Raw genomic sequence first — 14,627 nt, forward strand, 5'->3', positions numbered from 1 at the left:
TATTAATGCTAGTCAATTTAGTGTGTTTGTTACGGACCAAGCGAGAAGATGGAGGAATCCAAATCGATTTTTCTGGATATTAACGAGCGTGGACTCAGATGGTTTATATTCAATAAGAAAATTGAGTGTAACTATGATGTTGATGTCATATAAATATATATAGCAGAGCATTGGTTAAATCAGTTTTGATAACCTTGTTTTGTTTGGATTCAGATGGCCTATGCCCACGCTTGATCGCTGGTCAACAAGAGCACTGGCCGATGCTACTACCAAGGGAGGCACTTGCAACAATCTACAGTGGCGGAGCCACATTGTATGAGAGGGGGGCATTTGCCCCCAACAACTTTTTAAAATTCCATGTAAATTACTGAATAAATTAATACACCTCCATTGTTTTGATCAAATATACGTTTGATCCATTGACTAATTTTACTCGTGCCCCCAACAAAAAAATTATCTGCCTCCGCCCCTGACAATCTACCATACCAAAACTTCAAAGCGGTTCGCGTGTAACACATCAAACTGTTCAGTCATCAAATGGTTGCCGTTGGAATAACACAAAACATTGAATTAACCATGAAATAAAGTTATATAAGAATACATCTGGAGTCTAGAGAAACTGTTTTTCTTATGGGTGTGTGTGTGTGATCCTTCGCCGGTTGGATTGTGCACTGAAACCCGTTAAAGCCACTTACAACAAACACGATCAATACCAATCACAGTTTCTAATATGATTCTCTTTTAAGAAATAAATTAATCCACTGGGCCAAACTTCAAAATGATTTGCGTGCAACACATCCAAGTTTTTAATCATTAAGTGCTTAACAAAGGTTAATCAAAACATAACCAAGAATTGGAATAGATAGACCAAGACAGAAATATTGTCAAACTAGGAAAAAAACAAGGTATTTAAGAATACCTTTTATCGACAATGATTCTTGTTTTCTTTGGTTTGGTTTGGTGATATGTGTATGTGCGTGTTCGATCGCTGGTCTATAGTATTAAAAGCGCTGACCCCATGCTCTAACATCAAATAGCCACTTGCGACAAACACGTTCGGTTCCAAGTCCAATCATTAATATCATTTCTTAAAATGAACAATTATCTGCTACAAATAATCTTTGAAGAGTTTACCGTGAGATAACAAAGAACTGACTAAAAATAAACAAAACAAAGAGAGTAATTAAGAGAAATTACAAATCATATGTAATATACAAACTTATGTTCATCCCCAAGCATGGGGTGTGTAAATGTAAAAGAAGCTGATGATGATGAGGGAGACTCACCAGCCCATAACCGACATAGACAGTAACAGTCTTACAGACTCATAACAAGTGAGGAGACATAGAGACAACCCAGAAAAATATTACATGGTAGATGTAAGAACACGAAAGACAAAAAATAAACAGAAGATTAAAATTTACTACCAAGACTTAGAACCATGTGGATACATCTTGCTGCTTCTGCTGCATACCATCCATCGTTCCTACTACTCCTACCATTGACATATCACCTCTGTAATCGAATGAGGCCATGTCAAACGGTGGAGCATCATACACAACCTGAAACCCGTTGCTGCTACTGTTGTTAAGCGCAGCTTCAAAGTTGTTCCCTTGGAAAAACGTTTGGTTACTGTTATTAGCTCTGTTTGGGATGTTTAAATCTTCAAAGAAACTACCTTCCACCACGTTTCCTTGGAACTGAAGATGTTCCTGATGATTCTGGACCGTTGGTTGAAGCAGCGACACGCTCTGATTCTCCATGACCATAGAAGTTTGGCTGCTATGAACGTTTCTGTCGTACATGGACATGAGCTCAGAGATCATCTTCTGTCCATCTTCAGGAACTCCAATACCAGTTAAGTCAATTGGTTGAGCCACCGAGTTCACTGGTTGCCTTGGCTGAGAATATCCAACGACAGGCTTAACTTCATTGAGATGGAACCTAGACGGTACGCAAGTGTCTCGGTGTGGACAAACCAACTGATGGTTGTCTCTTGAGCTCCTATCCAGAAACCCCCTGCTGATGTCGCTATGGACACACCCAGGATTCTCACAGGTGAAAGCTGCTCTGTCCACCATTATAGTGTTCAGATCTCTACTTGGCTTCCTCTTTCTAATGAACTCCGTTGGGACTTCTTCCTTTACAGGCTTGAGCTCTTCCACTTTATAAAGACTCTCCTTCTCAACACCTTCAACATCATACTGACTACAATCATTCATCAAAAGGGAGCAACTTCCACCTGATAAAGAAGGAGGACACGACTCGGGATAAAGCTCCCGAGCCAAGGACTCTTCCTGGTTTACAATAGAAAGCCAAGTAGCACTCTCTTTAGCAGTCATCTTATCCTGCAAACATTTAGACTGCCTCACAAGCTTCCGGATCTTCGCAACATCAGGAAACATATGCTTGATAACAGCAGTCAACACACCCACTTTCCACGCCTTCTTCAGATCATGAGGCTTCTTGTAAGGAGCAGGGCCTTGACCCTTAGGCAAACCAAGCTGACACCACCACTCTTCTTCACCGTTAGGCCACCACGGAGGAGGCACGCCTTTCTCCAAAGGAAACCGTCTCTGAGGAGGATCACAATGCTGCATCAACGCCGACAAAAGAGACCCCAGAGTCGTGTCCTGAAGCTCTTGCAAAGAATGCGGAGTAGGTCCAATCAAGCTACTACCACCTTCACAAACGCCCTGGACACTGTTCTCAGCTTGGTACTTGCTTATAGCGGCAGGACCGTTACGATCGAACCTAACTTTATCTTTCCACCACTCCCTGAGATTATCAGATGCCCCAGTCACAGGCTTCCCGTTCTCAGGGATGATCCCGTAGACAAAGCCTTGAGCTTTGCAGACTTCCATCATCTTCAACATGTACTTCAAGATCCCGTCTTGTGCTCTGGACATCTTCTTCCTCCTGGCTTGCTCCTGAGAGGACTGTCTCTGCTTAGCAGCGTCAACGGCTCCTTCTCTGCTCTTGTCTTTCTGCTCCTTGAGACGCTTGAGGCGCATCTTGTCTCTCCACATCCTCCTCTCGAGCTCATCAACATCGATCTCTTCATCAGTGTAGTCTTCCTCAGTAACAGGTTCAGGCTGTGGAGGAGGAGGACAGAAGTCGAGTTCTCCGAAGAAGTCCATGTTCCCGCACATACCCATCTCGTTAAACATCATCGTGATGGCTCTTAAGACCAGAACCGATTAAAACCTGTAAGAACGAGGATCAATCAAACCCTAAACCCAAAAATAGAAAGGATTCATTTTCTGAAGAGGGTATAATCGGAAATCAAAAAAGATTGAAACTTTCTATTGTAGATCTACCAAAACTCCCCCTGTGAAAGAATCTATCTATGATCTTTCATCTTTAGTAACAATAATCAATTGGAGAAGAGAGAGAGAGAGAGAGTAGTTACCTGGAGATTTAAACAAGCAGTTCAGTAGAAATGATTTTTTTTTAAAAAAGTCTCTGCCTTTATCCTCTCTTGGTTTTACGGGAAAAGGATAGAGAAAATCATAAAACCCTGATTCAAGTTAGGGACGAGAGAGACGAAGAAGGAGAAGAAAAGGGGAGGAAAGATCACGTTGTGGGGGAGAAAGCGACTTTGTTGTTAATTTTGAGTGGTCTCTCTGTAGATCATGGAGATACAGACAGAGTTGAATATATGTATATATTTCATTTTATCTCTTTACAAGAGAGCATTTATTTATTATTATTAAATAATTTCCCAAATAAATTATTTCTGTATTGCCCCTCATTTGGGGTTACTTTTGTATTCTCTCTGTTCATTTTTTAATTTAGGCGGTATGAATTTAATTCTTTTTTTAACGCGCAGTATTAATTGCCGGGAAACTATTTTACTTCATTCTGTTTCTAAAAGTAAGATTTTCTAAATTGTTAATAACGATTATTACTAATTTAATAAATATTTATAATTTAATTTTTCTTTTACTTTATTATACACTTTCCAATAATTTTTCACTAATGATATTTAATCCAATCAAATATTTTCATTTAATGTTTCTTAAAATTATAAAAAGTATCTTAAACTTATAGAAAATCTATCTTCGTGGAACAAGTAAAAAATCTAAAACTTATTTTCGGGAACGGAGGGAATACGTTATTTCTCTTTTATTTTTAATATAATTATTCTTTAAATATATATATTCATTATCCATACCTCAATTCTCCTCCACATAACAAATCATCATTTAGCAACAACTGCGATTTGACTATGTCTTTCATCGAGTCATTACTTGAAGCATTATCTAATGTGATAAAGAACACCTTCTTGTCGAGACCCCACTCTTTCAGCGACTCAAGAAGGTGAACCGCAACACTCATACCGTTATGTGGTGGTGGTAGAGCACTAAATGACAGGATCTTGCTGTTCAACTTCCAATTCCGATCAATGTAATGTGCTGTCACACACATGTACCCTTCACGTTTCAGTGACGTCCACAAGTCGGAAGTGAAGGAGACTCGTCCAGGAAGACTCGCTAATTCCCGTTTCAGTGTATCTCTCTCGCTTTCATACAATCGATACACATCTGATTTCGCCGTGTTTCGACAGATGAATTGAACATCAACATTCAAATACTTCCATGTCTCTCTCACTCTTTCATACTCTACGTACGAGTATGGTAGATCATGCTGGACAATTGTCTTTGCGACCAACTGCCTAAACACAATATGATCATACTTGCGAGATACTACTTTCCCCTCGGTATTGAGTTGTTGCTGCCTTCCTCCATTCCTTGGATACATTTTACATCTCGTTCGATGCCTCCTCAACCCACTTGTTCCATGCGAGTGAGAATACCACGCATATTCATTCTTGCAATGATTGCATACAGCTTTCAAATCTCCACTGTTTTTTTCAACCACAGTGAAATCCTTCCAGACGTCTGACCTTTGCCTATTCTCCATGTCTTCCAAATCGATTTCAGCCTCGTCCAACTCAACTTCTTCCAAATCATCATCAAAATCCGGTATCTCCTCTTCAATCTTCTTCTTATTCTTCTGCGACCGACTAGAGGACCCCTTCTTTTTTCGCGCCTCACTAGACAGGGCCTGAGTTGATGCCTTTCTTCTTCCTCCCCTAATCACGGCTTTCAACGGAACATTCTTCTGACTACAAGCCCGTGCGGACGAGCCACTACCACCATCCAGAGTGGATTGTAACATGGGCTTCCGCGTGGCTGTTCCATAAGTTGTTTGTCTGCGAGGCTTGCTCGATCAGGTTGGGGGTGTGATTTCAACATCAGATTCTTCTTCTGAATCGACCACACTAATGAGCTTTCTTTTCCGTGCTTGCTTCTTTCCATCATTAGCACCATCAGCTCTCAGATCACCAATCTCTTCTTCTGCATCAAGTCTGGCCATGAGTTGTTGAGTCCCCAAGTCACAGGTAGCTGGTGGCGAGTAGTCAGTATCCAAAGTGAACTGCTCTTCTGAGTCGTCTTTGGATCCCATGGTTTCTCACGTTTTGGTTGTTGCTTGTTTTTTAGATAATTGTTTAAGTTACGGCTCGTGACTTAATACGTGACTAAGTGGAGGTAGGGTTTTTTAAAATTTGTTAATATTTTTAATTAAATTTTGAAAAATTAGTTACTTAAAAAATAAATTTTAAACGTGCTTGAGGACAAGCAGCATTAACATTCTCAAACGTGCTTGAGGACAAGCAGCATTAACATTCTCAAACAACAAGCAAAGACAACATATCAAGTTCAAAGAAAGACAGCAAGCTCGAGACAACATATCAAGTTCTAAGAAAGACAGCGAGACAATGAGTTTTAAGCAAGACAAGCAAGATTGCTAGCAAGGCAATGAGTTCTCCTATCTATACAAGCAAGACTAGCAAGGCAATGAGTTATCCTATCTATACAAGCAAGACAAGCAAGGCAATAAGTTATCCTATCTATACAGCCAGTTCTCCAATCAATTCAGCGAGTTCTCCTATCAACCCAGGGAGTTCTAAACAAAACATCAACTAAATTCGACTCAAACCAAGAACCGAGACTAACCTGAGGTCCTAAAGCTGCTCATATAAATGGTAGGCTGACGTGTTGACGCCTCCTTGGTCACCATCACTCCAAGAGCTCGAGGCAACACATATTCATACGCGTGACACAAGCAAAAAGAAAATAGATATCAGAGATAACACATGAGACTACAATGCAACAGAAGACAGTAAGACACTAGTCTTGTCTCAAGCACAAAGCACAAACTATAGATCGTTAAACTCTAATGTCTCAAGCACAAAGCACAAACTACAGATCGCTAAACTCTAATGTCTCAAGCACAAAGCACAAACTACATATCGCCTAAACTCCAATGTCTCAAGCAGAAACCACAAACTACATATCGCTGAAGACACAAACAGACAATGAATCAAAGACATAACACAAACTGCATATCGCTAAGCTAGATTAGTACCTTTCGGATCTTGTTGGTCTTCTTATTACATGGATTTAACATTACGCTTTACTAATTTAGCTAACAACCTGGAAAAAATACAAGAATTAGAGCTAAGATTTAAGTTAAAAAAACTTATTTTTTTTGTCTGATATACATAACTTATGCTTGCATGTTCGATGTGTAGAGTTTGGAAGCTCATGAGTAAGAACCGCCGGCGTCGGAGCTCAGGTGATGGAACCATCGTCGGAGCTCAGGTGATGGAACAAAGACAAAGAGATGCTTCGATGGTGGAACGACAAGGAAGAGAAGCTCAGGTGATTCACTAGATTGATCAAAACAAAATCAAAATCAAGTTGTTAAAAAACAAACAGTCGTGTAATGTCCGATCTGTGAAGATAAGAAGAAGAAGCTTACAAGTTGTACATCAGTACATGCATGTCCGAACTGTTAAGATTAGAAGCTCATGAAGAGACATCGAAGAAGAAGAATCGACTTTGTTGGAGCTTTCTCTGCTGAAGATCGAAGACTATGTGGTCAGCACCGGACATCGGACATCGAACGGCCGTCGTCGGAGCTCAATTTCTTCACGCGGTGAACTACATCGTCGTCGCTTTCTCTGTTTATTTTTTATTTTTTTGTTTTTTCAGGTGAAGAGGCAGAATCACAAATGACGAAAGGCAAGCGGGATCTAGGGCATCCCGCGGTTCGCTGTGGGCCGTCCCGCATCGAGCCTGGTACCAACCAAGCCCCATCCCGCAAGACCCGCTATTTTGCGGGTTATAGATTTCTCGGCCCAAACCCGCCCCAGACCAAGCCCTTACAAACCCAGGCTCGCGGTCCGGTACATCAATTGCCATCCCTACTACAAGCTGGTGGAAAAAATAAAACGCACGCATTTTGTAAATATGCTTACGTAATCGACAACTATTATCGATTAGGACAAATTGTACTCTCAAAGTGTGTAATAAAACATTTTAAATAAGTTTTCCAGGTTCTCGATTAATTATTATCACGTTTTCCAATACGTTTGTTAGAGACGAACCAAACAGCAGTGTTCAATTTAATATGCTTTCTTTTCGAGTGGCCTTCTTCATAATCCCAAAATATCCTAAAATTAAACGAAACACAGAAAGTGAACTAAAGCTTTTATTCAAAAGAATGACACACATAAGAAAGTGAACTGATTTGTTTTTTTTTTATCTTTGTTCAGGTTTTGTAGTAACACTTCAGTCTAAACTGATTTGTTTGTTTTTTAACCTGGTCAAACTGCGTTTTCCCTCTTCTTGTTCGCGTTCTTGAAATCTCTTGACTATTTTTGGATTTCAGTTGGATGCAGTACTGTTGATTTGGAGACTTGATGGAAGAAAAAACGACAAAAGTTAGATTTAACAAGTTGCAGATAAAGTCCAAAAGTTTTAGGTTACCTTGACCCCACTAGCTATCTCACCGATGTAATCTCCTATGTATTCTTTTCAATGTGTGAAAGCTTTTTTTGTACTCACTATGCTCATAAATGATGTGCTTTTAGATATTATGGAGAGTTGTAGAATTAAAGGGCAATGCTCAACTTGAGCCTGGAGTCCAAGATGGCCGACATGGTTACATGGTTTGTATACTTCACCAAATGAAGTATCCATATATTTCTTGAAAACTACTTAACTCGTACGTCATTGAGGGACATCAAGGACCATCTTGAACCCGTGTCCAACGGTCTTTACCCTTACTCTGAGTCAATGCTTTGAAACTCTAGCCAGATAAGTTGACTTATCCTAACCGGAAGCAGAGTCGAGACTCGATCATTTCTGTCCAAAACCGTGTGGTTTCAAATTTCGGTTGAAGGTTGATCTTGACAACATTGGCAAGACCGAGTTCCCAAAGGCGGTGAAGCTAGAGTTTGTGCATTGTATCTTAGAGGAAGGCGAAATGATGTACATCCCTCCCAAATGGTGGCACTATGTACGGTCCTCAACAATGAGTTTTTCGATTAGCTTCTGGTGGAACAAATCCTCTGATTAGTAGCAAATTGAGTATTTTTTTTAATCTCTGTTTCACGTTCTATATTAAGTCTTTCCTTTAGACAATTATGTTAGATCTTCATACTTCATAGTAAGTAGATTAAAAGAAAAAGGTGTACTTGCACATGATGAAATTCAAATATGTTATTGCCTATAATTTATGATCTGGATGGCTTGTATGGAGATATTAATCGAAAGCAATGAAGTTATTGATCAGATCCGTAAAATTTAAGCAACGTCGCTTATACACTACAAGAAAACATCCATATTCTGACGGACATTCCGACGGAAAATGAAACCCTCGGAATATCCCGAGGAATTTCCGAGGAAATTCCGAAGAAACCAAATTTCGTGTTTCCTCGGAATTTCCTCGGAATATACCGACGGAATTCCGAGGAAACATCATTCCGTCGGAATATTCCGAGGAAATTCCGAGGAAATATGTGTTCCTCGGAAAAAACCGATGAATTCCGAGGAAATATTATAGCCGTTGGAGAGCCGTTGGGGGATTTTACAAAATTCCGAGGAAATTCCGACGAACTAGCATTTTCCGTCGGAATTCCGTCGGAATTTCCTCGGTCTGTCGGCAGGATTTAAACTATAAATACAAGCACTCCTCTTCCTCTTCATTCACTCCATATCTTCATCCTCCCTCTTACTCTATTTACACACGAATGAGATAGTCCAATCGATCGATCACATTGTTACGCTTTGGTCCATCTTAGTGATCGATCGATGCGTTTTTGGATATATATACATTGATCGATCCGTTTATAAAAAAAATTGACGTATTGAAACCCCAAACACTAGTTCCTCGGAATTTTCTCGGAATATTCCGACGGAATTCCGAGGAAGTAGAGGGTTTTCTCGGAATTCCCTCGGAATAATCCGAGGAAATTCCGAGGAAATAGGGTTTTTTAAACCGAAAACAACGTTTTGCGGTTTGAATAACACCTATATAACCCTTATTAAGTGTCTTACGTTCATTATGAAGTCAAAAATTTGTTCCTTACCGTATAATTAACACTTTTCCGATTGTATGAACGAAATCCCACAACATAAGAGAAACACTTATACCTTTTAATGAACGGTAAAGGGAATACTTTCAATTAGTTTTGAAATTTGTTATTTCATGGTTTATGCGTGCTCATCTATACAAAGAATCCTCAATGGTATGCATTACAATTGTATAAGAAATGAAATACGGCAAAAAAATTGATGTTTTGAAACCCCAAACACTAGTTCCTCGGTATTTCCTCGGAATATTTTCATTTTACCGGGCAAATATTTCGCGAAAATTGAAATTAGAATTCCGACGGATAATATCCGTCGGACCCTAGGTTTTATAACCACGAGCCCCTTCTTCTTCCCCATTTCTCTCTTCTTCCTCTGCGCGACTCCTCTCTTCTCTCCGGCGATTTCCCCCTGAAATCCGACGATATCTCCGGCGATCTCCCCCTTCTCTTACACAAATCATGTAAGGACCCTATCCCACTCTCTTAGGTTCTATTTGTTAGGTTTTTGTGTAGTTTTGATAGATTTTTGTTAGGGTGATTGGTTAGGATTGTGATTTGGTTGTATAATAGGTTTAGAATTGTGATTTGGTTGAATAATTTGTTTTGTTGAATTGATTTAGAATTTTTTTAGAATTTTTTTATTTTTTGTATTTATAAAATCGATTTTTGTATTTATAAAATCGATTTTTGTATTTTACAAAACGATTTTTCTATATAAATTCGATTTTTTGGATTTTACAAAATCTTTTTGTGTATAAATTCAATTTTTTGGATTTTACAAAACATTTTTAATATCTATAAAACTTTTTTTGTGATTAAAAACTATTATTTGGGATTTAAAAATATTTTTAATATATATATATATATTATTAAAACTATTTTTTTGTAATTATTAAACTATTTTTTATTTATTAAAACTATTTTTTGTTTATTAGAACTATTTTTATATATTTATTAAATATTTTTAATATCTATAAATCTTTTTTTGTGATTAAAAACTATTATTTGGGATTTTTTTTTAAAAAAAATTAATTTATATATTTCTGTATTTATTAAATATATTTTTTTAATTTACAGGTCTCATGATGATCAGACCCGGCCTCGACAGCGTCGTGGTCGTGGTGGTACGGGGAGCCAGTCTCGGGATTCCAGCCATTTTCAGGATTCCCCTTCGCCCCACAGCTCCAACCATACATCTCCCTCTGCTGCACCCGCTCCTGCTCCTCTCGCTCCCGCTGCTGCATCCGCTCCTGTTCCTCCGGGTCCTCCGGGAGTGATGAGTGTTGCGGAGTTGGTTCAACAGCCCGGTCGTGACCATCTTCCGTATCTCACTCCGTATCCACATGGACGGGGTCAAACATGGTAATTAAACATTTTTTTTCTTTAAAATTGGATTCATTATTAACCGTTTGTTCTTTTTATTAGGTTCAACCGATCCGGGAACGGGATCAGCGCATGGATCAACTGTATGATGTACTCGGCCCTCGACAGGGGACATCCGACTTTCACTCACTTCCCTACCGACAAGCAGGTTCTGTGGTTTCGTCAGTTTGCGCTAAGTATTCTAATTTTTTACTTATATTTTTAATCTTTAATATAAATTTTCTACTAATTGTGTTTTTTTTTCAGCAAGAGTTCAACTGGAATTCCGATGAGACGCTCTTTATCTATCACCACTTCGTCCATAAAGTTATGGACAACTATGGGAAGCAGATCCTCGAGTGGAAGAAGAAGTGGGAAATCAATAAGGTTCGATTTAATTTATTAAACAATTTTTTAATTTATTAAACTATTTTTTAATTTATTAAACTTTTTTTTTTTTTTATTAAAAGGTCCCAAAGTCGATGAACGACACGGTCTGGAAGGAGTTGTGTGCGCATTGGGATAAGGAAGAGACGAAAGAAACTTCTTCCACCAACTCCACCAACCGCAGGAGCGACCGTAAAGGGAAGGGCATCTACAAGCATAACTTGGGTGCTCAATCTATTGCCACTCTGGGAGATCGCATGGTAAGTTCAACCGTTTTTTCTTCAATTATTTGAGTTTCAGAATTTTAATTTATTGTGCATTTCTTCTAATTTCTAATGTTTCTTTAATTTATGTTTTTTTTTCAAGGCGGAAGAAAATGATGGCGAGCCGGTTGATGATCTCGCCCTAATGAGGAGGGCGTATACCAACAAGAAGACCGGCCAGATTGATGATGGTCTTGTGAGGGACGTGGTCGACCTGGTCCAAACTTAGGTGGTAGACGAAGTGTCTCAGCTTCAAACCGAGGATGACGCTTCGACGGCTTCGACCAACTTGTCCCGGTTTCGAATCAACGAAATCGTTGAATCCGTAAGTTCTTTTTTTTTAAAGTTCAATTCATTTATTTCTTGGTTTAAATTTGTAAATTTGGCTATTTTCTATTCAGTCGGTTCCAAAGAAGAAGGGACGTTTGGTCGGTTTGGGTCGTCGCACCCGGTCGGTTCCTCCTTCTTCTGCACCACCGCCCTTTGTTGATCCAGAAGTACTTACGGCTCAGTTGAAGGACAAGTATGATCGCATATCTTTGTTGGAGACCCAGATGGCGGCTCAACAGGCGGGCTATGAGGCACAGAGGAGGCTGAACTAGCAAATGATGGAGATGATGCAGAGGATGTACCCGAACGAGGTGTTCCCGGACGTGCCAGACCCGTAGTTTTTTTTTTTCCAAAAACTCGGAATGTTTTATTTTTATTTGTGAAACTTTGAATATTAATTAATATGATTTCAATTTTAATTTTAATTTTATATTTTCGAATTTAAATTTCAAAAATTTTATTTTTTTAAAAAAATTAATATTTTTTACATTCCGAGGAAATTCATTACATTTTTACTCGATCGATCGATGCGTTTTTGGACATAAGTCCATTGATCGATCTGTTTATAAAAAAACGTTTGGAATATACCGAGGGACACCTTTCCTCGGAATATACCGAGGGAACGGTTCCTCGGTATATTCCGAGGGACATTTTCCTCGGAATATTCCGAGGAACAGGTTCCTCGGTATATTCCGATCGATCGATGTATATATGTCCAAAAACGCATCGATCGATGAATTCCGAGGAAATATCCCGACGAAGTTCTCCCTCGGTATATTCCGAGGAGATTTCCGACAAACTAGTGATCCTCGGAATTTCCTCGGAATTCCGTCGGAAATTTCCGAGGGATTTCCAAGGAAAGAAGAAATTCCAAGGAATTATTTCCGAGGACTTGTTTCGTCGGTATGTCGTCGGAATAACGATATTCCGACGAAATTCCGACGATTTTTTCCCTCAGAATCCTTGCTGTTTTCTTGTAGTGATATAGGATAGTGTTATTATTATCATACTCATAACATATTAGTGTAATAACTTACACAATGAGATTATACATCAAAAAGGGTTGTTAGACAAAATTATTTTGCATAGGTTCTAAGGAACAAATCAGAACAAAAAAGAGTTTTTGTTACATATCTCATAAAAGTCCTTCCTCAATATATCTCTTTACTGCAAGAGAAGAGCCAAGAAGGCGGAGAGTGATGCACCAACGATGGATCCAACCACTGGAAAAGCCACGGTGGCTGAGGAAGTACCTGGTGCTGGAGCTGGAGACTCCATGGTGGCCGCCGTGGCTGAGCTCACTAACACAGCGGAGACAAAGAGGGCGACAAAGAAGTTGTTGACATTCCTCATTTCTATTATTATTATTATTTATTTATTTTGGATGATGGTTTTGTGTGTTTTTTATTTGATGCCTTGAAGGTGAAGGTGGCAATGAAGGTATTTATATTATGACAAAATGTGGAAGGAGAAATGAAGAGCGTTTCAAGGTCTGCCATTAACTAGCAAGACAGGATTCTCTAGGTTATATTGCTAATTTAGGAGAGAATAAATTGCAAAAATAAACTAGAGCTATAATTGTTCTTGGATTGTTTGAATGAGTCTCGAATAAAAAAAGACATTAGTCCTTTGAATTAAAATGAATACCCATTTGTCCATAGATAATACTGTCTTCACATATACACAGAGACTAGACTCCAGAGACGGGTGGAGGCAGTTATTGCACACATGCAATAACTAAACTTAGAAGCTCATTGTTATTTGTCTCAGGAAGGCTCAGGCTCCAGAAAGAAAAGATTGAAAAAAGAGAGATGAACCCAACGCTAATCATAAGCTATTGCACAACAGAACTAAGGATGTAAGCACAAAATTATGAGAACTAATTCATCGACGACTCTGCAACTGACAATTATATATATCATTCATGTCTGAGCATTAATCTACTTACACCATACTGAATCATCTTATGAAGATTCATATCTGACGATTTATATACATCATGATGAAAAATTTGTTGTCAATTAATCTGCATAATTAGTAATAAATCCAACCCAAACCATAGACATATTGGTGGTAGAAACATTAATCAACACTTAATCAAACTACTGAACTAATTAGGTTTCTGCATGTTTACCTTGTTTATTACATGATAGAAAACACAGGTTAATAGGACTATCAAATATTGTTGTTCTTTTTTTTTTTTTTTGAAAAATGAAGATAATACAATAAAAAGGAACAAAATATTGCAAACGAAACTAGCTTACTCAGTTAACAAACTTTTTCTTTCCTTTTGACCCGTCGATTGATTCGTAGTTGCACTAAATTTGGAGCATAAGAAGAGAAGACAAGTTTGTTTCCAGGCTTTCTAGCTTTTCCTATCTCCACAGATTTGATGTTTCCATGTTCTTCAATTATATAAGCTCTTTTGTAATTGGTTCTAAATTCCTTACAGAATCCGGAAACAAGAGCCAGTTTCTTCTCTTCGTCAATGAAGAAACTCTCAGTTACAAACCTAAACGGTGTCATCTCCACTCTCAAGAACCTGGTCCAAGATGCAGCATTGGGCTCAATCTTGCTTGTAATCCAAAACTCCATTACATTATTGTCTTCGAGTTGATGTAACACAGCGAGCTGCTCATCTCTAACACGAGATAGAACCACAGTTTTCGAAAAACTAACACAAGCCCCAAACGGCAGAACAATACGCTGTCCAAACCTCTCTGCTGTAAAATCAAAACAGAGTAAGAAATATTCAAACCGAGTTTCTTCAGCCAAAAAGTAAGTGTTTCCCTTGACAGACACGCCACTTCTTATATTGCAGCAGCCTTGATCGACAT

The 14,627-nt window shown here is 38.7% G+C and overlaps 2 protein-coding genes across 2 annotated transcripts; one reads left to right on the forward strand and one right to left on the reverse strand.

Annotated features, from left to right (window-relative positions):
- Positions 1-1,183: 1,183 nt before the first annotated feature.
- On the reverse strand, positions 1,184-3,674 carry LOC106389350 (protein ETHYLENE INSENSITIVE 3). Its single transcript, XM_013829566.3, has 2 exons — positions 3,413-3,674; positions 1,184-3,207 (listed from the first exon to the last, which is right to left on the reverse strand). Exon 2 carries the CDS (start codon positions 3,171-3,173, stop codon positions 1,434-1,436), a length of 1,740 nt encoding a protein of 579 aa, XP_013685020.1. The 5' UTR covers positions 3,174-3,207; positions 3,413-3,674; the 3' UTR covers positions 1,184-1,433.
- Positions 3,675-6,880: 3,206 nt separating this feature from the next.
- On the forward strand, positions 6,881-8,433 carry LOC125583006. The gene is made up of 4 exons (XM_048749532.1): positions 6,881-6,950; positions 7,065-7,258; positions 7,946-8,023; positions 8,257-8,433. The coding sequence occupies exons 1-4, from the start codon at positions 6,881-6,883 to the stop codon at positions 8,431-8,433; spliced, it is 519 nt and encodes a 172-aa protein (XP_048605489.1).
- Positions 8,434-14,627: the final 6,194 nt, after the last annotated feature.

The sequence above is a fragment of the Brassica napus genome, chromosome C3, assembly GCF_020379485.1.
Source record: "Brassica napus cultivar Da-Ae chromosome C3, Da-Ae, whole genome shotgun sequence".
Lineage (NCBI taxonomy): Eukaryota > Viridiplantae > Streptophyta > Magnoliopsida > Brassicales > Brassicaceae > Brassica > Brassica napus.